Source organism: Calidris pugnax, unplaced genomic scaffold (assembly GCF_001431845.1).
Source record: "Calidris pugnax isolate Ruff unplaced genomic scaffold, ASM143184v1 scaffold60, whole genome shotgun sequence".
Lineage (NCBI taxonomy): Eukaryota > Metazoa > Chordata > Aves > Charadriiformes > Scolopacidae > Calidris > Calidris pugnax.
The window spans coordinates 5,043,781-5,071,333 of record NW_015090831.1 but is presented as its reverse complement, the minus strand read 5'-3'; the positions used below and the strand labels follow the sequence as shown (position 1 = coordinate 5,071,333).

The window sequence follows — 27,553 nt, the reverse complement described above, 5'->3', positions numbered from 1 at the left end:
TTCCTGCTTTTAAATTCTTCTGTTGATGCCGTTGTAGCCGAGTTGTAAGCAGGCTGAGGCAGTTGGTACAATATAATCAGTGAACCAGTTCCAGAGGGTGGAGCAGTTTAGAGACCAAATGCAGTTTAAATGGCACTAGAGGAATGATGCACTGCCGACTAAATATGTAGGCATCGTTATTAATGATGGAATTAAAGTTCCACCTCATGGGCAAAATGGAAGCACACAGAAAATATTATTAATATTGTGTTTCCTACATTTGATTTATCCCCACTTTAAGTACTAAATGATCTATGCAAAATACGGTGGAAATTAAACACACCTTCTCAAATTCACAACTTTATTATGTAAAAAAGGTTCAAGCACAGGTCAGGGTACATTAGCCAGAAGTAACTTAACCCATCTAAAAAATGTTTTATGCAGTTTAGATGCAGAGTTGATACTTTGCAAAAGTGGCGTGTACACTGAGAGGTTTCACTCAGTCACCAAAGATCATGGTTTGCAGTTTGTGTTGCTTTTGTCAAGAGCAGATTTCAGTCATTCATTTATACCCTCGACTGATGATCATCTATGGCACTGGGAGAATTTTCTTCTTAATTGCAATACTTAAAACACTATTGAATAGGACATCTTAATACTACTCGGTTCTGAGTTTTGTGGAACAATTAGAGACAAAATTGGAAAAGAAACTACTGCTTTTATTAGTAATAATAAAAATAGCCTACCATTAGGTCTTGAAATTCCGATGTTTCCTGACAGACTGTGGAAGCTTTCGCAGTTGCTTGATGGGATGAGGCCAGACTCTGCATCTGAACTAGAGCACATTTTTGTGTTAACTGCTTCTAAATGAGCACTTAGTTTTAAGTAGTTGGCATAAATCTAATTTTAATTTACTGTTTTCATTTTCTTTTGCATTGATCCTCTTTTTGTAGACATGCAATTGCAGACTTGGAGAAAGATGTTTTTCAAAGAGTCCAGATGGTATTTGCAATTATTTATTATCATTAGTATTCACTGTATCTGAAAACAAGACTTTTGCCAACTTAGATAAACCTCATCTGCTGCACTGTTGTTTACAATTTTTCAGTGTCTTATGTTAATACAAACTCACTCGTGGGGCGATTTCTGGGGCTAGAAGACAAAAAGTCTTCTATTCCCGATATATGGCAAATTGCTGACTTATTTTTGGGAATATTGCTTGGATAAGAGTCAGTCGTAGCCATTTGATGGCTGTGAGCACGCAGCAAGGTGCGTCATTCTGAAGAGTAGCATAATCAGATTAAAAATCATAATAATCAAACCAGGAGGCACCTTTCCCTGTACGCACACGCAGCTTTTCCTTTCGGAGTCACTGTGTGAAAGCCCCATTATTGTAGTTTGCCTATTGTACTATCGAAATTATAATGCTTTTAAATTATCGTTTTTTTCAGAGTTTTGAGAGTGAAGATGGCACCATAAGTCTACAAAAATGGAATGTTTAGAAATGTACAGCTGTGATGCAGTGGGAATAAAATGCTGCCTTCTTTATTCTAAATTAATATGCTTGAATTCCTCCACTAAAATTGTTCCACCCCACTGCACAAATATATAAGTTGGAGTGGACTCTATACACTATTGGAATAAACAAATCTACTCATAATTGGTTTTCTTCTTAAAGTTTGGGAAAGATATGTATATTTTATAATATTTTAATACATTTGACTTATTTGTGTAATTGGTTTCTACAGTATTTTGTGTTGATTAGCATTTGGAACAAAGCAGTACAGAGAAGGAAATGGAGGGACACCTGTTTCAATTACACCACAGCACCAATTTGAACAATAAATCTTAATTGCAATCAGTCTTGATCAACCCACCTGTGTAGATTCCCTCATTTATAATGAGGAGGGATAATGGAGAAAAAAGAAAAAATTGCGGAGAGAGAGGGAAAAAAAACCCAGAACACTAATATGGATTATGTTTAGTTCTTTTACTTTATGTTTTCAGACTGCTGCGCTGTGTTAATTGTTAGGAACAGCAGCCTGGATTTCTGTGCTCTTCTCTGGGAGTACAGTGAACCCATGTTTACTTTCAGCTGCCACGTGAGCCGTTTCTCTTAATTCAGGAGGGGTTGTGCAAACAGCCACAAGGTGGAATTAATTCTGCTTTTACGCCCGAGCCCAGCAGGTGAATGTGTTGCAAATTCCTTTAAATGACTACTTGTCTTCTGTGTGGGATAGGAAATACATCGGAGCCAGCCTTTTATGTAGGTAACCTCATGCAGCTGTATTATATTTTTTTTTTTAGCCTTCAGACTGGTAGCTGCTGCTAATTCTCCACAGAGAGTTACTGGGAGGTTCTCTGCAGGCCTGTAACTGCTCACTGATGTGCTTCCCCCTGTGCTCACTTTCTTGGAGCTTCTTTAGAGTCATAAATCTAATTTTCTAATGTGCATTTACATAAACAAAGAGTTGTGGTTAAACAGTCCAAATTGGGGTAGAGAGTGTATAGGAAAGAAGAAAAAAATACCACTCTGTTTCCATATTCTTTATCATTTTTTCCTCATAACATCTGTAGTGATTGCTTGGACATAGGTAAGGATTGTCCAGCGATGCAGGGATTTGAGCAAGACTTCTGATTTTATGGTGATTTTGTAACACGTTTCCAGACATACTGTTGCTTTTTCACATTTATTCTCATTCCCTCTGTCAGTTTTTCATACTCTTTAGTCTTCCTTTGCTTTTTCCTTATTCTCCTGAGTTGTTATTCTCTTTTTCTTCATTGTGCATTATGTGGTTAGAAATGGGTTTTTTCCCGTAATCAAATGCATTGTTTTTCATAGTTGCATTTCAGTTAAGTCTTTTGACTCAAATCCTCAATGATTGTGTAATCTATTCTTTTTTTTTTTTTTTTCCTTGAGAATGATCCTGGTTGTATTTGTATTTATTTCTTCTTTTCCATTGTGAATGGCTTGTTCTTCTTGGCTGCTTCATCTTTTTTCATGATGGATCTTCACCTCCATTCGTCTTCATTGCTATTGCGTTCTTCTGCTCGGCTATGGGGCTCTGATAATAGTGATGGACCACTGCAATTAAATTTATTCCATACGCCACTGCTTTCCCTGACAAACTGACACCACTCTTCTCCGATGTTCTTACCTGTTGACTGGCATTAAGAAAAGTCAACCAGGAGCCGGGGGTTTCAGTGAAGTGTGACATTAGTCTCCCGGTGATGACTGAGCGTGGCAAGCCCTGGATGCTTTAAGGTATCTCTAAAGCTGGTTGTGCAAGACAGGGGAAAAAAAAAATAAATTCTGTGATGTTGTGATGAGACGAAGACATTCAAAATGGGTATAAGAAATTTCTCCTGTTGTCGTAGTTTGATTGTTATTGCTTTTAAATGCAACGTTGTCGTTAGCTGGTGAGGTGCCTAGACCAAGATATTGTCAGCAGCCAGCTTTCTCTGAATGCAATTGCCGTTAGCAAACTGGCATACAGTCAATAGGAATTCTTCTGAATTTACTGCTGCCTGTTGACATCTTATTCTGTTACAAGCAAGTATTTAATCAAAGTTTATTGTCATTCTTTTCTGAGATTTAAGTGGGACATAAAATTTTACGATACACATAGTATTTTAGATGACAGCTTCATTATTTCCGCTGAATAATTTGAAATGCTACAAGGAGAAATATTGATGTCAAACTGGTAATTGTCATTAAATATGCAGCATTTTTGCAGCAGTCATTTGTGCAAAAAATAAATTTCCTGAACTTGTAGGTAGCAATGCAGAACAGTCTGAAATGCAATTCCTTCATCTTGAACCTTTCCCTGCCATGGAGGTCACTCAAGGCTAAACGCTTGTGCGCAAACCTGAGATCTTCAAAGTAGTTTTTCAAATTTTCCCCTTAAAAAATGAAGGTGGTGTAGTGGTGAATGTCAAAAGGGAGGATGTTTGGTTTGTTATTGAGTTGATCTTTTGATTCCTGCTGCCTGATGGGATTTGTGGTTTTGCTGCTTTCGTCATAACCTTTCCAGTGGAGATTCCCTTTTTCCTGAGCTGGGAGAGACTTCTGTGGCAGGAGTAATTAAACTGTAGCATAGGAGATGGGGACAGAGGTCACTGGGAAGAATGAGGCTGATGTGCCAGAGTTCCACGGCATTATGTAAAATAGAGAGATGCAGTTTAATACTGAACTGATTCAGAACAAAACGTTCCTGTTGATTCAGTGTCTGGCCGTGGAGTGGGTTATTCAGGACTGTGAGGACTGGCTTCTCCTTCTAGGGTGGAAAAGACAGTAAGAAAAAAACTGAATAGCTGAAAAAACAAGCTCTTTGCTTCATCCCTTGTTTTGTTTCCCTTGTTGGGAAGACTTTAATTTGTTTTTGAAGTGAATCAAAAATTCCACTCAGAATTGTACTTCTCCATGTCAGTTCTGTGTTACCTTGTTAAAGAACTCAAAATTAGGGACCAGTACATTAGGTAATGGTCAACTTTATTAGCAAATATATTTGCAAAAAATGCCGTGCTCATCTTCTCTTTTGTAATTATTGCACCCTGACACTAGAAGAAAATGGATTCAATCTTTCCTATGCTGAAAATATTATCTGTAGAATATATCTAGTGTGTTTAGCTTTAATCACTATACTATTCAAGTAAGAGGCAATCAGCTGAAAAAAAAGTCATTAGGGCAGGATGCTAGGAATAAAACATTTTGAATAGAAAACTAACATTTAGATTAGATATAAGGAAGAAATTTTTCACTATGAAGGTGGTGAGACGCTGGCACAGGCTGCCCAGAGAAGCTGTGGATGCCCCATCCCTGGAAGGATTCAAGGCCAGGCTGGATGGGGCTTTGAGCAACCTGGTCTGGTGGGAGGTGTCCCTGCCCAGGGCAGGGGGGTTGGAACTCAGTGATCTTGAAGGTCCCTTCCAACCCAAACCATTCTATGAGTCTATGATTTTTCTTAACTGAACCTTTTTTTTAGGAAAGCACACATTCTGTAAGGCTGAGGACAAAAACTCTGCTTAAAACATGAAATAAAGAACATGTGAGGGGGAACACTGTGGCTGCTGGGGTGCTGGAGATGCTGGTTCAGGTCTTATACCTGATGTAGATCAAAGGTTGGATTGTGTGTGTTGTGCCTCTTGATAATGGCTAAATGCCACACACATGTAATTATACTCTTGGTCTTTCTTTCACCCCACCCCCTGCAGCTGTTTAAAATATGTCTTTTGAAAGATCTGGATTTTTTTTTCTAATACAGAGTGTAAATGTTTAAAAGCTTTGAAAACTTTAAATATTTCCTAATATGGAAAAATAATTTCCCCTTGACTCACAGCCCTGTTATATTTCTTTGTATCAAATAAGTCAAAAAGAGGAGTATTTTCAAGGTGCGGTGATGATAATGACTAACACAAATCAATTAATAGCTGTAACTCTTTGTAAAATGTAGGCACAAGTTCTGTTTTACAGTTAGTGCTTTCCATGTGCAGTTGTATTAGCAGTAGTTGTCTGTGGTTACCTGAATGAGAGAAAGCACCTTCCAAGGTTCACCACAGTCTAAGCCCCACTTAGTTTTCACCATATGTCCTCAACACTAGGATGAAACTGTTCAGTTGCTCAGTCACCATCCTCACCAGGTCTCCAGTTGTGTCTCAGTAACAGCTGTGGATTTGTACTGTTTAGTGTTACAGCAGAAAAACCACTCTTCAGAGTAGATGTAATTCCTTGAGACTAATTCTGAGCACTTGGACAGTATCAAGAGGGGGGGAAACATGAAATGGGCAAGTAATATCTGAGCCAACAAAGACAGTGGTGGTAACCTCTGGGGTGGGTTGGATTGGATGAGCTGGATCTGGTCCAAGCTAACTAGAGGACACTACAAAAACTAAGACCTTTTTTGTACTTTTTGTTTTCTTTCTTTGAAAATATCTTCTGTCCTTTTACATTGGATGGCTCAGTTTACGGATGAGCAGATGAATGATCTCTCAGTTTATTCCAATGTCACAGCAAGTTGCAGAGAGGAACCGTTTTCCCATCAAGAGGGAGCTGCTCCAGGCTCTGACCAGGAGAGACTGGGTCTTTGAATTGCCATCTGGGTTTAATTCCTGGTTACCACAGGATGATCTTCAGAGCAATGTCATCGGTTCTCATCTAAAAAATTGTATCAGGGAGCAAAGTTGTAGCTGTGAGGGCCAGTGCTGTCCTTTTCCCTGTTTTTCCTGAAGGAAAGATGGCTTTCATTAAGACTGGCATCCTTCTTCTGTAATCACCTACCCTGCTGCTCTCCAGGGCTGGTTTCAGATGCTGTGTCTTGAGATCTAAACACTTACTTGGAGAGGAATTCATATTGAATTAAGATGCATAATTTATGTGCTTAAAGGCACCTAAAGTGCTAAAGTCTTATATAGAGAGGGAGAAAGCCTCCTGTAGAAAGATTATTCAGAATATCTGAGACAAGAATTACACCTTCAAGGTACTGGGTGGACAATTTGGAAGCTCGGGAGAACTTAATTTTCCCTGTAAACCTGTGACAATGCATAAAGCACACTTCAGATGTATCCTGTACTAGTATTTTTCATGGAAAATGAAAGATTATTACCTCCCTTTGTAGTATATGGTAGTTTTCTGAGAATTCTCTGCCAGGCGGCTGGTACAGAAGAGCGTTTCCCTTCTGCAGTAATACAAGCCAGTAATTAAACCTGAACACAGCGAATAGAGCTATAAAGTAAATCAAAGTGAGTGTTGAATTGTACCTTCATGCACTGGGTGGTAAACTCTATAAAAAAAACCTCAAAGCTGCTTTTCTTTGCTGAGGAACTATGAATTGCAGCCTGTATTTGCAGCGTTACTGTTGCTGTCACCTGCTGTAAATCCAGCGTGAAAAGAAATCACGGAGGGAAGAAGTGAAAAGTGCATTTTGCTCCTTTGCTTCCCTTCCCCACAGGGTGGTCGCTTGAAAATCTGTGGCATCTGTGCTCATGGGTGGAGGAAGACTATGTCAAAGGAGACCTAGGTATTTTGATCCACCTTTTAAGTGGAGTCACTTAGACTTTGTAAAGTCAGATTAAATCAATGGAAGGGCTTCAGTGGCTTTCAGCAAGTTGGGTTTTCTCCAACACTTAGATCTCTGGCGCTGTCTGATTGGTGGAAAAACTGGACTAAATCCAGAATTTGGTGAACTTCATGGTGCTCCCTTGCCATAAAATCCATATATAATGAAGATATCTTCTTGCATGGATAGAGGGGCTGGGGGTGTGCTTGCAGGGCCAGTGTTCCATCTCATCCCTTCTTGTTCAGAAGCCTCTTGCTGATTGTTCCCCTGCTTCCCTGCAAGTGTTAGCAATGAGAGAGGAGGACAGATGTTTTGCCCTACTGCCCCAAAGCATATAATCTCTTGATGCTACTGTACCATTGACTAAAATCAAGTCTCCGCAGGATGCCCTCATATTATCTGCTGCTGTACAGACAAGCTGTCAAAACCTTAGCAGGGATTTTGATGTTAAAATGACTCAAGGAGACAGCTGTAAAAAGGCTTACAGGTTTATTTAGGGTTTTTTACATTGTTTTTCTCTAAAGATAGTTCTCAGCATTATGTGAGCATCCAAAGCAGCAGTGGTGATAATGGGCTAGTCAAAGCAAATGATGGATTAAGCTTGGTTTGCAGGGGTGCCAAAATCAGAACCAAAAGATGGGGGCTGTCTGTAGGGAGGGTGTTCGTCTCCTTTTTCTTGTTGAGTAGACTTAAAATAGTGGTGCAAAGACTGGGGGATATCGATGAGCGTAGACGAGCGCGAGGGAAAGGGAGTATACAAATAAAGTATTTTTAAACGTACCTTGCAGTCTGATTGCCTGCTAGATTCTCCGTTACTCCTCATAATATGCTTGAAAAGTTTTATTTCTGCCTCGAGGGCGATGAGCCTGTCTTCATTTAGGGATGCAACTGCAGATAATACCGCCGTGCTGTTGACAGCTTTATGCGCTCTCGCTAGCAGCCTGCCTCTCTTATTTACTCACCTGAGCATGCCATGCCTCGCAAAAGCAGTGCAGTTTTCTACCCTCCTAGTTATAAGTGCATCCTGGGCTACCTTGTTATGGAGCCTGCTCCTGTAGCATGACATGAAAGAGCCTGTTGTTACTATTATTAATTTTAATATTTTTTTTCTTTTCCTACGTGTATTTGAGCCTGGATAGTCATTATGTTTTTTCCTAGGTTCATAATTAAAGAAACCTTGAAGGAGTGTTTGTAACTATTACAAGGGCAAAAGAGGAGGTAATGTTCAGTGTGAGCTTGTTGTTTATAAACAGGTAGATCTGAGCTTCCAGAAATGTCGGATTTGTAGCTAAAGATTCGTGAAGGTCTGGAAACACTAAACAAGAATAGTGTAGCAGAGTCAGTCATGTCTGCTCATCACTTGAGTTAGATTTGTAAGACATTATGTGTAATTCAGTACCAAAAGAGTTATATTTTCTACATTTTTAAGAATTATGGTGTCCTGATAAATTCTGTGTAATTAATAATATTAGTGGACATTTCATTTGTTATTTTAAAGATAAATTTATATGCTATTTTGCTTTTTAAAAGCAACAGTTGCATGTGTTGTATTCCACGTGACATCCCTTGTGTGCTTTGTTTTGCTGCTGCTTCTGCCAGCTGTTCTTTTAGTTGGTAGGTTTTTCCCCACCACCCCCACTGTCCTACCTTGTTGAAAGGGGTTTTAGGAAAGATGCTTCTCATCGGGATGTACACTCTGGTCCAGATTCTTTGGTAGTTCTTCCTTGGATGGCGATGGTCCAACAGGTCCATTAGTTTGGATCTCCTAGTTTTCGGGTAAGAAGCAAAGTCAGAAGTTGTACAATCTCTGGCTGAGATTGCACAAGAATGACCAAAACACCCACTGGACATTTCCCTGGTCTACAGGCAGAAGAATATTGTCTGCTTTTGAGACCTGGACAATTTGTATTGTGGAAAATAGGTTCTGTAGAGGAATTTGTGGGAAAATATGGGACAATTATCACAAATTCTGTTGATAATTGATACTACAGCTTTTTATTGATCAAATTATCTCATTCCTCCTGCTTGTCTGCTTTATAAAGTGAACTGCAGCCAAGATCATAGGATCGTTTTGGTTGGAAGAGACCTTGAAGATCATCGAGTCCAACCGTTTAGGTTGCACTGTCAAGTTACCGCTAAACCATGTCCCTCAGTGCCACAGCTACGTGTCTGTTAAATGTCTCCATGGATAGTGACTCAACCACTTCCCTGGGCAGCCTGTTCCAAAGGTTGACAGCCCTTTCAGTGAAGAAACCTTTCCTAATATCCAATCTAAATCTCCCCTGGTGCAATTTGAGGTGATTTCATCTTGTCCTATTGCTTTTTACTTGGAAGAAGAGACTGACCCCCACCTCTACACCCTCCTTTCAGGTAGTTGTAGAGAGTGATAAGGTCTCCCCTCAGCCTCCTTTTCTCCAGGCTGAACAACCCCAGGTCCCTCAGCTGCTCCTCATAAAGCTTGTTCTCCAGACCCTTCACTGGCTTTGTTGCCCTTCTCATACACAAAACTTGAAACATATTTTTGGTTTTTTTACTTTTCTGAAGAAAAACTTAAGTTGTTCAAGTATTACACTTTCAAGCCTGAAACCTAACCACGTTGTCTTTTGAAGTATATTCTTCCATGGGCAGGCAGATGTTTGACATAAAGTTAGCCTGTTTGATGGAGACCGTGGATGTTGAACCAAGCTGAGCCTTCCTCCATGTCTGTCGTCTTTTGTTTGCTCCAGGTGAAGAAGTACCACATCACCTCTGCTCAGACCTTCCCCGTCCTGAAGTTGTGGCTTGTGAAATCCCTTGTGCAACAGACTGTGTCATCAGCGAGTGGTCCCCGTGGTCCCCATGTTCCCACTCATGCTCCAGTAAAAATGCTGAGGGCAGTCAAAGCAGGAGCAGGTCCATCTTGGCCCTTCCAGCTGAGGGTGAGTGGTAAAGGTTTTGGATTAATCTCTGCTTGTTCATTGAGTAAGTCGACTTGCATTCCTCAGCCAAGCTGTGTTTAGATCAGAGCTAATCCCAACACTGTAGCATGAAGAATAATACTACGTGTCTGTATTTCGTGCCTAGTGACTAAAAGATCTTTATGGGCTTGAGTTAATGCGTGTGTCACTTGGTGAAATTCTGTCACAGTTCAAAATTGTTTACATCAGCCTATGAATTGTTGTCTGTTGAGGGCCAGTCTGGGTGTGAGTTTGCTTCAGGAGAGCTACATCCTCGACTAATGAAATTACTGCATGACACCAATTCATCGTGTGAGTGTCTTTATATAGGAACATATCAGTAGCAATTTAGAAAAGAACAGTGAGCTGTGAAAAATGAGTTAATAGAAAAGGACCTGTTTATGTTATTAATGCAGACCTAGAATGTATTGACCTTGTTTTGCAATGGGAGTAAGTAAATGGCTCTTGATGACTATATATAATTTCTCCTGGCTGCTCATGGACACATGATGTATCTGGATTTTACATGTCAACATCAGTGGTACAATTATTTACACAAACTGTTTTGTATCAGAAGTGTGGTCTTCTAACCACAGTTACTCATCTGGTAATTCATTTATGTGTTGGTTTATCACACAGGATTTGAAAAGTATCACATCTGGTGCATAAAAATTCATAAAACGTGAACAGGTCTAGCAGACTAAAGCCTTGTTGACACAACGAAAATACCTACTATTGTGAGCACCATGTACAGCTAATGCAGCAGCTAAATGCTTTCAGATGCAAATCTAGTCTAGGACAAGCTCTGTTAAGTGCTATTTTGTAAATTATCATTAAAGCCACCCACTGTTTCTGGGGCAATGTAAGGACTTGATCTTGCAAACCCTTACTCATGTGAATGGTCTGTATTCACATAATCATCCTTACGGGCACTTGCACTTGCAAAGAAAATTGGGACCCTTTAGGATGAAAACTGCTACATAATTGTCGATTGAATGATAGTAACTACTACTAAAAAAGTCTATAAGCTAAAGAATAATTAAAATGAAAAATAAAGTTGGCTTCATATTTTCCATGGAGGGAATAAAATGCAAATAGCAGATAAACATGGAATTATGGAAGTAAAGTGTTGAAGAAGTGAATTTGGGAAGTACATAAGCTCAGTCATCTCAAACTGAAGCAGGCTAAACTAAAAATGATGTGCTTTGAACTGAATACTTTAAGTTTTTCAGGAAGGAAAAGATTAACTATTAAAATGAAACACCCCAGCTTTTTCTGTACAGCAACAAGTGTAATGGCTTGCTATGCAGAGACACACATCTGCAGACAGGTAAGCAGTGATTGGTTAGAATTTGTGGAGAGTGGAAGTGGATTTAGTACTGTTATCACTGCAATATTAAGGCAATGATATGTTACCTGCTTTCTCTGGAACTTTCATACTCCGCTCAGAGCTGAGCCACCAACTTCAACAGAGCTTCTCCTTGCTACCTTTGCAATTGACATTTGAGAGATGGAGAGGGACCCTTTATCAGGGAATGTAGTGGTAGGGCTACACCTACCACTTACCAGAGAGGTAATGGTTTTAATCTGAAAGAGGGGAGATTTAGATGAGATCTCAGGAAGAAATTCTTTCCTGTGAGGGTGGTGAGACACTGGAACGGGTTGCCCAGAGAAGCTGTGGCTGCCCCATCCCTGGAGGTGTTCAAGGCCAGGCTGGATGGGGCTTTGGGCAACCTGGTCTGGTGGGAGGTGTCCCTGCCCAGGGCAGGGGGTTGGAACTGGGTGATCTTTAAGGTCACTTCCAACCTAATCCATTCTATGATTCTATGATTTCATTTGTCTTCTGTCAACTGAAGCAATGTTAATTGTGGCTCTCCTGTCCAAGGTCTTCTGGATGCCATCCCACAGGCTGACCAGTTCAAACCCTTGGGTTCTCTTCTCCAAGCTGTTCACCAGATCCCAGAATATGAAAACCAGGAGGCTGTTGATGAGACTTAGAGGGGCTTGGTTTAAATTGGGTTTTAAAAGATACTTTTTTACACAGCAAATTTGTGAAACTTGGTGCACGAGGAGATTGCGGAGGGAAGCAGTCTCAGCAGGTTAAAATGGATTAGAGGAACTGATGAACATCCGGTCCATAAAAAGTCTGTAAATGGCTACTAGAATGGCTAGGCAGTGATGTGCTGTCCTGCTTTCAATGAGCTGCAGAAAGTGGCCAAGCTCTTGTGCTTTTCATGAACAGCATCTCCCGGTTGGGGTTTTGCAGGCAGACTGCTAGGTTGGATGGACCATGTGCTATTTCTTATTATCTTCAGTTAAAACTGCCTCATTATTACTCACCCTTGTTTAGGAGAGCTTCCTTATTGTGGGTATTCTTGGAAAAAAAAACAAAACCAACCTACCTTAATTTTTCCCTGGGAAGCCCAAAATTGGAGTTAAATTTTTACTTTTTATTTTTTCCTAATGGACCGTGCATTTTGTCATTTCCTTGCTACATTTTTTTTTTTTTTAACATGTGCTCACACATAGAAGAGCAATAACTGGTCTGTATGTTTCCTGCCAAGTCAAAATCTTCTGGGAAAATAAGTTACCTGCGGCATTTTCTACTCCATCATTGTACTGATGATTCTGAGATTTCTGAGACTGAGCACTATGTGGAACAGTCCACTTTCCTGAAAAGATGAACTGTAATGTGACATGATTATCCAAATCAGCCTGCTAAGAAATTTCTATCCCTCTCTTTCTTTTCTCAGTGCTATTCATTGTGGCCGTTTGGGGTCATATCTTATTTGAGAAGGCTCAGCCCTGCAAAGGCAATAGACATCCCTCTGAGGAGCAATACACCTCCATCTCCTGTTGATTTTAGTAGGGCATAAAGGTGCTCTGAACCTCATGGTATCTGACCCCAACACGTCAGTTCTTTCAAAACCTGCAGCACTGTGACCATGAGTTACCAGATTCTCCCTCCTGGAAGAGAATGGTTTTGATTTTAGTCATTTTTACTTCTTTCTTTCTAAAACGACAACGCTTACTGTTACAATTTCACTGCAGTTCTCCTTAGCTTTTGAGCTATGAACATCTGCTGCTTTTATGGGATAAATTCAGGCTGCTGGCTGGAGTGTTGAAGCTTCTGAGGAGGCTGTTCAAACTCCCATACTTTGTGGATTTATTACAAGTTGTTGTACAAAGTGCAGTAGCTTAGCAAAATCTTTGGCCACCAATTTTAAGGATGCTGCTGCAGGAAAGAAAATTCTTTGTACTCAAAACCCATCTTTCAGGTTTTCCCCCCTTGATTTGCAGGTGTGGGTATCGCTTGATACGTTCCTCCATCAGTACAGTTCAGCAGCCTCTCCAGCTTGGCTCTTTGAGGCAACGCGTGAATAGAGTCCAAATATTAAAAAGAGATGTTGCTCCTTGGGAAATTAGCAAGGAGAATGAACATAAAAATAATGCTTAATTTGTCTTTAAACCTAATTGCATGTTTGCTGAGTGATACTGGCATTTAAATGGAGTCAACTTGGCTGTGCGTGGGAGTATCAATAAGGTAACTCAGAAATACACTTTGCCTGTTTCTGTTTCCATTATGCGTTGGAATACAATTTTATGCAAGGCTAGTTTAATGGGGAAACAATATTTTAGAAGGTTGTTATTGCAGCCATAAAGGTCAACAGCTTTATTTTAGCTTTATTTATTTATTTATTTTTAAATGGTGAAAAAAAAAAAAGGATATTAAGCAAACCTAACATTTTTTATTTATTTTTTCCATTTTTCCCACACACGCATCAAGATAAAATATGGTGTTCTCTTGGCTCTTTTCAGGTGGCAAAGCCTGTCCTCCTGACCGAGCCCTGCAGGAGCACCGTGCCTGTAACGATCACCCGTGCGTGCATTTCTTTTGGGAAACTTCTCCCTGGAGCTCCTGCTCCGAGGACGTGCTGGTGACTGCGCTCAATGCCACCATCAACTGGAGCGGAGAAGCCACTTGTGGAGTGGGAATACAGACAAGGAAAGTTTTCTGCATGAAGAGCAGTTCTGGCCAGGTCACGCCTAAAAGGTATCTAAAGAAAGGTTAATAGTGATTATTGTTTATAGTTACCGTACGTGACACGTAAAATGCATTTTCAGCTGATGTATGGAATCTGCAGCTTTGAAAATAATTTCATTTCAGGCCTAATTCTCCAGCTACTACTCCATCACTATTGTGGAAGGGATACTAATATGTAACAGAAATAAATAGCTAGCCCGTTTTTAATTTTCTGTGTAAATCCAAGCAAAATGCATGTTTTTCGTGGTGTAGATTTTTTTGCTGTAGCTCTTCTGTTATTCTAATTTATGGTTTTCTGCAAATATTTTTCCTGAAGGACAGGTGTGAGGAAAATATAAAGTACCTCTGAATAAAATGTTCATCAATACATTATTAACAACGCTCTAATAAAATAGAAAAAAGTAAATAGGGCTTGTATTATGTTTACACCACAATAAGTCAGAACCATATGTGTGATCTATATTGCTCAGTTGATTGATGCAGCGTCTATAATGTGAGACCAACACAACAAAATTACATATTCTGCAGTACAAATATTCTGAATTTTGCTTTGCTTTACTATTGGGGAAAATAAATAGCACAGGTGTTCTCCCTAATATAAAAAAAATCAAGGCATTGCTAATTATTTTTTGCACTGTTAATGAGTCTAGAGACTTACAACTGAGTTTCATTTCTTATTGTAGCTCTCAAAACAATCCTGTTCGTATAAGCAGTCTGTGTTGCTTTCAGGAAAGTTAATTAAAATTCTTGAGGTTAATGAGATTAATTAAATAAAAGGAAAGAAATCTAGTACTCATTTATACCTAGAATCCATTGATATGCTGTAACTTTACCTAATTAAACATATTGTTTATAGAGCTATAAAAGGTCTAAAATAGTTGCTTACTCCTTCCGCTTTTGAGGTGGTGTAAGGGGAAATGTGGAACCAGAGGGGGTTCGTAAATACTTAAGTGAAATACATGAAGGAAAAACAGAGTTTCAGTGGCAGAAAAATCCTACCAAAAGATGAGATTTGTGTACTTCAGAAAGGGGCTTTGGTGTGGTAGCTTCAGTGCTGTGGCATTGAGAACTGCTGTGGTGAAGCTCTGCTGTTAATATGGCTTCAGAAATGGGCCAAGCTGTGTCAATAAATAACCTTTGTGTGTTGACATACTGTAATTTTTTATATTCTGAACTTTTCCTGATTTAATGAAGAAAATTATACCGTATCCGAAGAAGGTGCAAGGCAGAGAAGGCCAACTAACATTAAATTTTTTGCAGAAAAATATTTAAACGTCTTCTCTCAGATAACAGAGATCTGCCCTCTAGGATAATCACGCTTAATGAGAAGACATGTCGCTTTATATCTCTTTTCTTTTAAATTATACCTCTAAGTATCTTATTACTATCTCAGTAACAGAATCATGGCTTTAAGATTTACTTTTTTTTCCTAGTAGGGTTTAGTGGCATATTCCTCTTTCAAATGGGGTCATTTTGGATTGCATGCATTACTCAGTATTTTTGAGTGATCTTTCTAAATAATAGAAATTAAAAAAAGAGTAATTCCCTTTCTGCCCACCCATTTGAAATGCAAGATCTGCCTAATCCCAGAAAATTATCCCTTTTCCACCTTTTGAGTTTTTAAATATTAACTGTCTGTGTCTAAAACTTTTATTAGAATATGCATGACCTATTTTTCATTTAGGAGTTAAAAATGATTAAAAAAAATTTGCAAAATGAGGTTTGCTGTGACTAGAAGTGGTATCTTTGGTATAGCGATATGTTCACAGCCCTGTGAGAGTCTTAGAAGTAAAACATTTCCTTATAGTTTTAATTTTTTTACTTTATTTTATTTTATCTTTGTGTTTGGATCAATAGATGCCCAGAGTCCATCAGACCCGAGACCGTGCGGCCATGTCTCCTCCTCTGCAAAAAAGACTGCCTTGTGACGCCTTTCAGTGAGTGGACTCGCTGCCCAACAGCATGTCAGCCTGGTAAGTCCTTAAGAGATGGTTAAAATTTGTGGAAAAATTAGAGAAACATGCAGTAGTTGTAGTTCATGTCAGTCTAATAACTTTTAGGGCACTCATCTGAATGAGTTTTGGACATTGGGGTTTGTTGACACTGTTGACGTTAAGGGAAATGGGGTCCTTGTGAGCAGATTTGGAGATTTAAGTTCCCTTTACCTGGAATAAATTCCTTCTGGGCTTCTGCCTTCAAAGTCAGAAGTCCAAAGCCCCAGCATTGTATCACCATATGTTGGAATTGCTGCAGGATATGAAATTTATTGCTCTTCACCAACCTAGGTGTACATACAGGGTTGTGCAAATAACTCCTGGGCTTTGTGGTTTTTCAAGGACGAAACATTTCTTTGATCTAGTTGGTTAGCTTTTGTACACTAGGCGTTTAGCAAAGTTTCTTCATAATGATCTAGTGTTGGTTTTTGTGACAAATTTGTGTGTTTCATTAATTGTTCAGATGAAAGCTTTCTCACTTACCAGAATATTTCATTTTAGTTGGTGGTTTCCTTGCCCTTCAAAGATTCTCAGTGGATGCTCTAGCATAGGCCTTGTTAGATTTTACAGGAAAATGAGTTGCTTTCTAAAACAGTGAATCCTGTTTTAATTAGCAATTTATTTTTAGACTTTAAATGAGCTGCCTATGAAGAAGTAGAATAAATTACCTGGTAAATTACTTTGTTTATTAAATAATAGTCTACAATTAAAATGAGAAGAAATTAATTATTTAACCTCCTTGGCAGCGTTATCATTTTAATATAATTCTAAATTAAAACTTTTTAGTTGGGGGAGTTTGCTTTTTGCTAGATCTGTGATTGATACGGCTGCGTTGCAAGATTATTTTTTTTCCTTTTGCATTGTGCAATTAAAACCTCAACACGTTAATGAAATTTGAAAACCACTATACATATGTGAGTTGTTAGTTTGTTTTATTTTTTTTTTTTATGGAAAAGTTGCATTTAGTGAAAACAACATACAGATGGTGAATTACTAAGCAGATCAAGCAGGAACAGGTATTGCCTGGCAGATTTAAAATTAAATGTGTACCAGCATAAGATCAGAGCTTAGACAAACATGCGATCACTAAATCAGGTTTACACAGAACTTTACCAGTTAAGCTGTTTGTAGTTTATCTGAGAAAATGCGTCCAACTTTACTATCTAACAATAAAAAAAGCTGGCATTTTCCCTACATTTAAATGTCATCAGGCAACGGGCTGTCTTCTGGCGAAGGATTATCTCATACCTCAGAAGCGTCGGCGGCGGTGAACTTGGGGCAATAACAGATGGACGGACGACATAACTCACAAAAGAAGTGCAATTGAATCCTAACACCTGTTGGTGAGGCAGGAACAGGGAGGCTGTTGCAAGTTATTGATTCTCTGCCATTTCAGATACTTAAAGGTGACAACTGTCTACCGCAGCCTCCTATAATATATCTGTTTTAATGGGTCTTTGAGGATGAATCGAAAAGAGAATCAAAGAATCGATGCGGAGGTTTCGGAATATGAAATGGTTTGAATGAGCAGCAGCATGTAGATTTTCCTCTGTCACCTCCGTAACGGGTGGTGGAGGTGTCCCGGGGAGGTAATGGGTGATGGGTGATATGCTCTCTGGTCTGCATGCTCAGCATGGGTGATATGCTCTCTGGTCTGTCAGCGTAGATTTAAAATGGGGAGATTAAAAAAACCCCACAAACACCTTACAATAAATAACATTTTTCATCTCCCTCCTGAAAATAGATGGTACCTCTAAGTACCTCTCCTCTTCTGGGCATTGCTTGTCTGGGGGGAAGGTTTGAAATTTCACTGTTCCTTAATTCTCTGAACAAGTTTACATGAAATGTTAGGTCGTATCTGTCCTATTTAGTTCCCCATGCCTTAAATCAATTTTGAAACAAGATGGAGTAAAAGTGGGTAAAATGCATGATGTGCCATGATAAGAAATTCCAGTGACCTCTACCTTGTGTCAGATAGTTTCTGTCAAGGGTCTGCCACTGCCAGTTCTCATAAAAACGCACCCAACCAGAGCTGGCCAAAGATAAAGACTTAACCCTTAAAAAGCTCTTATCTGCACAAAAGTATTGAAGGCAGCTCTGGTTTGGGTGATGAATGTCTTGGAGAGGTGGTTCTTATTCTTTGTGTGCTCAGAGTCTTGTATTGAGCGGACTCTGCCTCTCCCTCTAGCCATGAGCAAAGTCTGTGAAGCTGAATGTTTCCTCTAAAAGCTTGACCAGATATAGCAGAATTGATTTGGATTTTGAACAAGGATTTTGTGTCTCATCTGAGAATGGCATTTGAGCCCCTGGGCAGGGTCCTGAGGAAGCCCTGGGGCTCAAATGCAGAGGAAGGAAAGATGGGATTGTTCAGCCTGGAGAAGAAGAGGCTCCGGGGAGACCTTATAGCAGCCTTCCAATACCTGAAGGGTGCCTATAGAAGAGCTGGGGAGGGACTCTTTGCCAGGAAGGGTAATGATAGGACAAGGGGAAACGGTTTTAAATTGGAAGAAAAAAGATTCAGATTAGATATCAGGAAGAAATTTTTTACTATGAGGGTGGTGAGACACTGGAACAGGTTGTCCAGGGAAGTTGTGGATGCCCCATCCCTGGAAGTGTTCAAGGCCAGGCTGGATGGGGCTTGGAGCAACCTGGTCTGGTGGGAGGTGTCCCTGCCCATGGCAGGAGGGTTGGAACTAGATGATCTTTAAGGTCCCTTCCAACCCTAACCATTCTATGATTCTATTATTCTATGCCAAGAGCAAGGGAGGAATGAGAGGAGTGGATCGATAGGAGGAGTTGTCTGGGAGTGTGTATAAGGAGAGGGAGACTGGTGGGACAGGGAGGTAGGACTGGAAGCAGAGGTAAGGCACCCCTGAAATTCTCAAACAGCATTATCTGAGTTGCAGGGTCAAGGCTGCAGAAGTTAAGATTCTCTAGAGATCCTGAGGCTTGATTTTTTTCAGGAGGGCAAGCAGTCATACCCATACTTGAAATCAGCTGAAGTTCTTCTTCAAAAGGACAGTCCTACATAATGCTAATACTCTGGAAAATCAGGCTATAGCAATTTGAAATGAGATATAAAAATTACGTTCATTAACATTTGTAAGGAATGCTGTAGAAAAGCCAATGAGGAAATTCAATTTTGAAAATGGGGTTTGAGTAATGTGCAATAAATGTTGAGGATAATTTAGTTTCTTGAGGTGGAGAAAATTACTGTGGGAAGCTCATTTAGATTTGGTACTGATTAATAGGAAGGAAATGGCTAAGATTCTAGTGGTGGTAGATAATTTGAATGAAAATCATCACAAAGTGATAGAGTTCACGATTCTTAGGAGAAGAGAAGGATGGCAATATCAGCAAGACGTTTTTAAAAAAGATTTCAACAAACTGAGAGAATTGATAGCTGCACCACTTGGGAACATGTTCTACGCAGTCAGGAGTGCAGGAGATGTGAAAGCTACCAAGAAAGACTTGCTACAAAGGGCTGAAGCCCAACTGGACCTGACCTTCTATCATGAAACTATTATAATAGAAAGCCAGTAGCACAGGGGAATGAGGTATGTGTAGGTCTTTATATGACTTACATGTTCAGGCTTCAAACCATGAAAAGTAAACATCAAACAGAGCTAGCTTTTCTCATCATCGAGTTATTCAGGATCTTGTTTTCTTTTTGATTGTCGAATTGTTTCACAAAAATTAAAAACAAACATGTAACTGAACGCGAATTTAAAAAATATAGTGGAGAAATCAAGAATGCAAATCAAGCTATAGAAGGGTATTAGATAACAAGAATTACATAAATGGATTAGAAGTAAGTGATGCACAAATATTTCATTCAACTTCCCCTTACTGAGCAATGAGGGAAACACAACATGGGGAATGTGCAGTTGCTGCTGCTGTTTTCTGTCTGCAGCCAGGAGAGGAATGGACTACAGAATAAGTATTTCTGTAAATTAGATGTTCCTGTGTCAGTAGAGCTGTGTGAATAGAGAAGGAAGTAATAAAGTTGCACCAGAACATCTAGTGGCTATCTTCTGGGTGAGAAATTGCCAAATCCTAAGGAGTTGACTAAAATCCCCTAATACCAAGACAAACCAAACCAACATGCCAACACCTCCTGTGTCTCCCCGCCTCCCCTCTTCCCCCCCCCCCCCCCCCCCCCCCAAAAAAAAAAAAAAAGAAAGAAAAGGAAGTTGTAGATTACTCATCCTAACTTTGTTAGGTAGAAAAACACAAGAACAAGTAGGAACTTGAGATATAAACATTTCAAGAATCAGATTCTGATAAACTGGCCAGCATGGATTTATTGAGAACAAATTGTGCCCAATAAATTTAATCTCCTCTTTTGACAGCGTAGCTGCTCTAATTAAGGGAAGTGGTAGATTTTTGACACATTGAACTTTTATCAGGAAGCTGAGGAACAGTGACCTGAATTAAATCACTGTTAAATGGCTACTCAGCTGCTTGAAAAATCTCACAGTGGATATCCCTGTGAAAAGCGTCTGGCTGTGTCTCCTTTGCTGCTGCCATCGTGTATTGATTCACATTGATAAGATCCTGTGAGCGTTCTCCAGGCTGAAGAGTCCCAGCTTTCCTGGTCTTTTCTTGTGTGTCAGGTGCTCCAGTTCCTAAAAAGTCTTTGTGGCTGTTCACTGGACTCACTCCAGCATGGTCATGTGCTCCTTCTGGGGAGGCTCAGAACTGGTCACAGCACCCAGATGTCTCAGTAGTGCTGATGAGAGGGAAAGGATCACCTCCCTTGACCTGCTGGGGATGTTCTTCCTAATGCAGCCCAGGGTGCTGTGGCCTCTCTTTGCTGCAAGGGCACATTGCAGCCTCATGGTCAACTTGTCCATCAAGACTCCCACCTCCTCTGCAAAGCAGCTTCAAATCAGTTGGCTGATAGATGTCCACTATTCACGATCAAACTAGAACATGAGCCAAGGAGAGTCCTACAGAAAACACTGTCCCACATGATATCCTTGTCTCTAAATTGGAGAGACATGGATTTGATGGATGGGCCACTTGATGGATTAGGAACTGGTTGGATGATTGCACTCAAAGAGTTGTGGTCAACGGCTCAATTTCCAAGTGGAGACCAGTGATGAGTGGGGTTCCTCAGGGGTTGGTGCTGTGACTGGTGCTGTTTAACGCCTTTGTGGGATTGAGTGCACCCTCAGAAAGTTTGCTGATGGCACCAGCTTGATTGCACAAAGACAGAATGAGAAGTGAAGACATCAGTACTATCTCAAGCACCTCTGGAGATACAATGGGCTACAAAAGGAATAAAAGTCAACAGTCTGAAATGCAGTAACTCATATTGGGCTTGTCAAAGTCAAGGGCATGTTTTCTGTAGAGCAACAAAGGTGTTACTGTGCTGTGCACTATTGAGGCTGCCAGTGGGGTTCCTTGGGTGCTGTGTTACAAAGAAGTGAGTAATGAGAGATGATTAAATAGGACCTATGAAGAACTGGGTTTGCTTAATTTAGAGAGGGGAAGACTTAGAGTGGATGCAAGCCCTTAAAATTTCATAGAGGCTATGCATCATACGATAGGGATAAAATGGACAGAGATACATAAGGTTTAGCTTAAATTACAGGAGTGAGGATTTGGGTTAGTTTTTATGAAAAGGCTCTCTGCAAGGCTTTAGAAGTGCTGAATCGGGCATCTGAAAGGAGGCTGTAGGAAGCTGTAGAGCTGCTTCAGGTAGTGGCTGTTAAAGAAGCACAAGGGGAATTGCCCCAAGCACAGTGATCCTGCCTCAAAGTATCAGCTGTGGTGAGCAGCCTCCTGCCAGGTGCAGAATCCCTTTGCAGTGGTCTCACAGTGATAGCACGTGTGCGAGTGAAGGCTTTTACAACTTGGTATTTTTAGAGCCAATAATTTATTGGATCTGTATTTGTGTGTTGTCTTCATGGGGTGGCTTTTCCTCATTTTTCCTTCTATTCTAATGCACTGTAATCTTGCTACTGCAGCTTTGATCCTATCTTGAGCTGGAAAAATCATACCCGTAAGTTTGCTAATTAACACACTGCTTTCCTCTCTTGGACAAATCTGATGAAGTCCACTATTTAAAAGATGTTTGACTGGAATCCATTATGGAGCTGTGTTGAGCTCCCTTTTCAGTTGTTCAGCATCTGTTTTTGAAGGTGAATACATTACCCAAAGAAGTAATGATGCCAAACACAGTGGTTAAACCACCTCAGTTTGTATTTACCACTTATGCAGCCAAAGATTGTGTGTGTTTTAGCTATAGAGGTATATAGACAAATCTTGTCTTCCATACTGCATTGTGTACTGAAGATTTTGTGAACTGTTTCCAGGTGTATTTTGCTCTGGCATTGACTCAGGTCAAGTAGAGTGTTAGCTTCTCTTGGTTGCAATTGTTTTCTTATCAGGAAATTATAGTCTATAACTTTTAGACCCATAAAACGGGTTACTGGTAGCACCAGAATGTGTTTTCAGAAACAAAATCTTCCAGTGTGACAGTTTTTTTTTTATTATTTTCTCATGTTCAGGTATTTAAGTATTTGCTCATACTTATTTTCTTGTCTGATTTGTTGTTCTGCTGTATAGACGTTTTTTGATTAATCTCTTAGGCTGTCGATTCATCAACCTTCCAGGTGCTGTTCTGCTGAGCTACTGGTAATTTTCAAGCAAGTAATGGGAGCTTTTGATCCAACATGCCATTCCCTCCCTTCTCTGGGTAGTGCTAGAGTGCTCATGATTTCAAAATATAAATGAAATGCAAAGCATGTTTTAACCAAGACAGCTAAATCACTAACTGAGGGTGCCAACTGTGTCTGGAAAGTGACTTTTTATTCTCTTTTTCTTTGTTTTACAGGCAATACCACTGCTGTTAAGCAGTCCAGATATAGGATTATCATTCAGGAGGCTGTCAATGGGGGACAGGCATGCCCGGACACCCTGTATGAAGAAAGAGAATGTGAAGATATTCCTGTCTGTCCAGTGTACAGGTAAAAGTGTGTTACCTTGGAATCAGTCTCTTGCTAGTGGGTTTCCACTTCTCTAGAAATGACTGGATTGTCCTGCCCAATTTTCAGCATAAAATGACATAAAACTGGAAATGCAGAGTTATAAACAAGTAACGTCGTGTGAATGATAAACCTTGCAAAATGTGGAGAAATAGAGTTCAGATTGGAGATTTCAGTAGATCTGGCATCATCAGAACAAGCACCAATAGACACAGCTCCTAGAAATAGTGACCTCAGGGTTCAATGTGTTTAAGGAAGCTATTACTGGGAACTCCCCCCTCAATGTATCTAAAAATCAATGTAAGCTATTTTGGGACCACAAGCACTCAACTGCCTTAATCATAATTGTATGCTTATTGCAGAAACTCTTATCTTTTCCCCTGATGCTCTCACTCCAGTGAATAATATGCACTTTAAAATATTCTGATTAGACAAATAGTACAACAGGGCAATTACTCACCGCTCTTCATTAAAATTCTGTGACCCATCTGTTATACAATATTAGTAAATAGAAAAGCATTATATCTCTGCACATAAATCTCCAGCCCGCACATCCTGCAGCACACAGTCTCTGAGCAGAGCAGGGGGCTGAAGGTGGTGCCTCAGCAGGAGTCCCACCACTGGGCTTTGCCCGGCTCCGCACCGCATCCCCGCTTTCTGCTGTTCTTGACTGGCACACAACTGGGTGTAGAAAGCAGACTGGGTTCTCATCAGTTCTATGAGAATGGGCCTGCAGGAGGAGAGCCTGATTTTAAAGCCCACTGAAGATGTTGCCTGTGTATTTTATGTGTCTCTGAAGCATGCCCTACAAAAACGAGAAAGGGAAACGTGGTTGGAGAATGATGCAGCTTTCTAGAAGGTGAAACTTGCATCTGAATTTCGGTTCACAATGCTTATTTAAGGAGTAATTACAGCTCTTTGACTCTACTCTTCCTTAAGTAGGAAGGAAGCTACCTACTCCACAGCATATCATCATTCGTAACTGAAGTTTTTGCTTGGACCTCTTAACTGTTTTCCAGTCTTACCCCACTTAATTGTTAACCCTTTCCTCTGGCAGGTGGAAGACCCACCGCTGGAGTCACTGCGTGCTGGTGCCGGATTCGGTGAGGCAGGCTGTGCCAGGACACAGTGAGGCGTGTGGAGATGGTTTGCAGTCAAGGGGTAAGCTTTCTCCATGCAGCCTCCAAGTATTGAAGCTCTTGGAGTGTGTCATTTACGTAGGGCCTTTACTCTTTCACCGTAGCTAATAGGGAAGCTGACTGACTGAAGCACTTAAAATAACTGGTTTTGGAAGTGGACCCATTGTACAGTTTTGCTGTTGTGCTGGACGTTAAAGTACCAGTATCATGTTAATATGCTTGGAGCACAGGAGGGGATTTATGCTTGGAATTCAAGTATCTTTGCAGTAACTTACTCCTCTGCCTAAAGATGAAGGATGTGAGCTTTGAAATAACTACTTATCTATAGGCCTCTATGAAGTAATCCGTTCTTGGTGCTAAAAATGGGAAGGATAATTTCCTCATGATTTTAAATTTTAGTAATAATTTGCCTGAGGCCTGATTTTCAGTAAGACTATTAGAGAAGTTCAGCGCGGGTAAAGGCTTTGGGCTCCTGCCCTTGGTGTGATTAAGCACTTGGAAAATACAGTGATCCCCTTGTCTGAACAAAAGCGTTGAGGAGAATTTCACTGTTCAGTGGGTGATCAGAGTCCGTAGTGGTTCCTGCAGATGGCTGGAGATTTGGCTGTTATCAGTCTCCTGGGAAATCTAATGAAACCTTTAACAAAAGGTTATTTTTATTGAAAAAAAAAAATAAATTACTATACAGGTATGCTAACTGAAGAAACTTGACATAATAATTTAATGCTTCACAAGGGAAAGAATAGTAAAAACTATTCTTTAAAGATGAAGTGAATTTCTTATATAATCTGGAAACAAAGGAAAAGAAAGAAAAGCCCTGACAGTATGTGGGCTGTATCTGAAAGAAGAAATGTGATTTAAACTAAAGCTCAAAGGAGTAAATATCTTTAATTAGGTTTTGACCACAAGCCTTTCTACAAGGTTTTCAAAGAGAGCTCTGCAAATTGAGATGTCCTAAAATGTATTCCTCAATCTCCATGTGAAGGGAAGGTAATCTTCATGCTCCAGTAGGTGCGTGAACTTTGTACTAATCTTACTCTGACAGAGTTTGAAGTATAATAGAAGAGTATCATGCTTATTTTTGCTCTGTGGAGAGTCCTCCAACAATTGCATAGGCTATGTGCTATATGTAGGGTAATCATGGAAAAGGAAACTCATAACCTGGTGGGTTTAAGCAAAATTGGTTTCTGTGCCGTGCTCACTTTTTATAATTAATTTTGGTTTTTGCAAACAGCTTTGTTTTTTACAATTATATGTTGTGATAGAACCAACCTGCTACGTATTACTGAGGATGAGTGGGGTTTCAGGAAAATGAGTTCTCAGATGAGACCCATGGAAGAAGATTTTTCAAGATGTTTCCTACAAATAAGGGAACTGATTTCCATGGGGAAGGCAGCTGAAACCGAGCTGCTAACTGACCGTATTGCTTCTGAAAAGCAAGCTGCTAGATTTTCAGTGATTCTGTGTTGTATCTATAAAAGTGTTTAGTAAGGGAAACTTTCATAAAACTGCTGTTAATACCTCACCTTGCTGCTACTTGAACTCTTCAAGAGCAGCTGGCCCATGTGAAGAGTTGCTGTGCCACTGTATTGTCAGGGAGTAGCTACTTAGCCAAGGATGGCCTTTGAGTATGTGCCTTGCCGGGTCTCTTCAGCTTGTAAAGGTGACTTTGGTGATATTTTTGAAATAACACGTGAGGTGAGGCTGGGGATTTGGGTTTGTTCAGCCTGGAGAAGTGTCTGATGGGAGTGGGGTTCACAGAGATGATGGAGCCACGCTCTTCCCAGAGGTGCACAGTGAAATAACAGATGATAAGCGTCGTTGGCTGTAGTAAGGAAAATTCCCAGGTTGCCCAGAGAGACTGTAGATTCCTTGGAGACACTGAAAACTCAAATGAATAAGGTGTGGAGAAGCCTTTTCTAACTTTGAGGTCAGTCCTGCTTAGAGCAGGCGTTGGATCTTCAGAGGTGCCTTCTGTTCTAAATTGTATTGTACAATTCTGTGGGTCTGTGGGTCTTTTCAGGGGAATCTGTGCCATCAGTGGAGGAACGCCAGGTGTTATAGATAGATGCTTTCCTGCAATATTCAGGCATCCTACAAATGAGTTTGCATTCGAGGTGTCGCCACCACTCCACGCAGTAATTGGCTTGCATAATGTGTCAGCATCTTTAGCCAGTAAGTGCTTATTCTCCAAAGAGCATTTATATGAATTTGCCCAATTTCTTTTTTACTGTGTAACAGCAATTACCCTTTTACCACTGAATATAATCAGTCTTGCTGTTCCTTAGAGCATCTATTTTTAGATATTTTTTTTCTTTTGCTGTCCATATCCTGACTGTCACATAAATAAGACTATTTCAGTTTTCAGTAACTGTTGTGTCTGGCCAATTATATAAGGACGTTGAATTAATATAAATTATTTCTAAGGAAAGAAAGCATCTGTTTATGTGTACCTATTTAGAACGATGACTGTGCTGAGGGAAAATTAAGTCTGAAGTGACTTTCACGGTCCATTCTTTCTCCAGGCTACATTCTGAGATAGATGCTTACAGATCTTGTTCTATGAATGTTTTCACTGAAATTGCATGTAAATGCACTAGATAACATGCAGAAGATACCAGGATTTGTCTGTGAATAATAAGCAGAATAGCCAAAGAGATGACAGCTGTCTGAAGCTGCAGTTTTCGTGGCTTTATCTTGGAATGATATTACACTAATTACAACAGCCTTTCATTTTGTATATCAGCTTCAGTAGACTAACATACTCAGAAAGCAATCATGCAGGTAAGAGAAAAGTAGCATTCAGAACTAAGAAATATAGTTGTTATTTAAATTTCATTAAGACATGATTTGCAAAAAGCCCCTGAGATGGGGCACTTGAGTAAAACTCAAGGGTGGAGATGTTACTGTTGCTTGACAGTGACATAGACAACATTTCTAACAGTAAATGAAGAGCGTTACAAGCTTCTCTATTGCTGTATAGCTGTCATTTTCCTCGACAAGTGACTAATTTACTAGAAGGTGTCAAGACTGTGAGAAAATTGCTTCTGCTTTGGATGCCCTTCAGTGACTTTACTGTTCTGTGATGTTTGTGATGGAGGATCCTTCAGAAATGACCTCTCCCTTCAGTGCTGACATGAGCCCCCCACCTTAGACATTTACATTTTTGGGGAAAAAATGTGTTGCTCATTACAAGGGATTGTTAAGGTTTAATTAGTGGGTGGAAAGCCTATTTTAAGGAAGTGTCTTTGAAGGCTGCTTCAAAAGCCGTTGATAAAGTAAATAGACACGTGTTAAAGACCAGACCGATGTAATGAGACTCTGCTTTAAAAACTAGTCTTGGAAATACACTGACAACATGGCTATGAAAAAAGTAGTTACTTTCCAAAAGCAAGGAGAAGCTGCAGCAA

General features: G+C 40.0%; 1 protein-coding gene across 2 annotated transcripts in view; it reads left to right on the top strand.

Annotated features, from left to right (window-relative positions):
• THSD7B (thrombospondin type 1 domain containing 7B) overlaps positions 1–27,553 on the top strand; it is a 343,216-nt gene that overhangs the window by 169,191 nt on the left and 146,472 nt on the right. For both annotated transcript variants that reach the window (XM_014941122.1, XM_014941120.1), the window contains exons 9-13: positions 9,761–9,952; positions 13,790–14,024; positions 15,873–15,988; positions 22,854–22,986; positions 24,062–24,165. In XM_014941122.1, the coding sequence (XP_014796608.1) occupies positions 9,761–9,952; positions 13,790–14,024; positions 15,873–15,988; positions 22,854–22,986; positions 24,062–24,165 (780 nt within the window). The remainder of the gene's footprint in view (positions 1–9,760; positions 9,953–13,789; positions 14,025–15,872; positions 15,989–22,853; positions 22,987–24,061; positions 24,166–27,553) is intronic.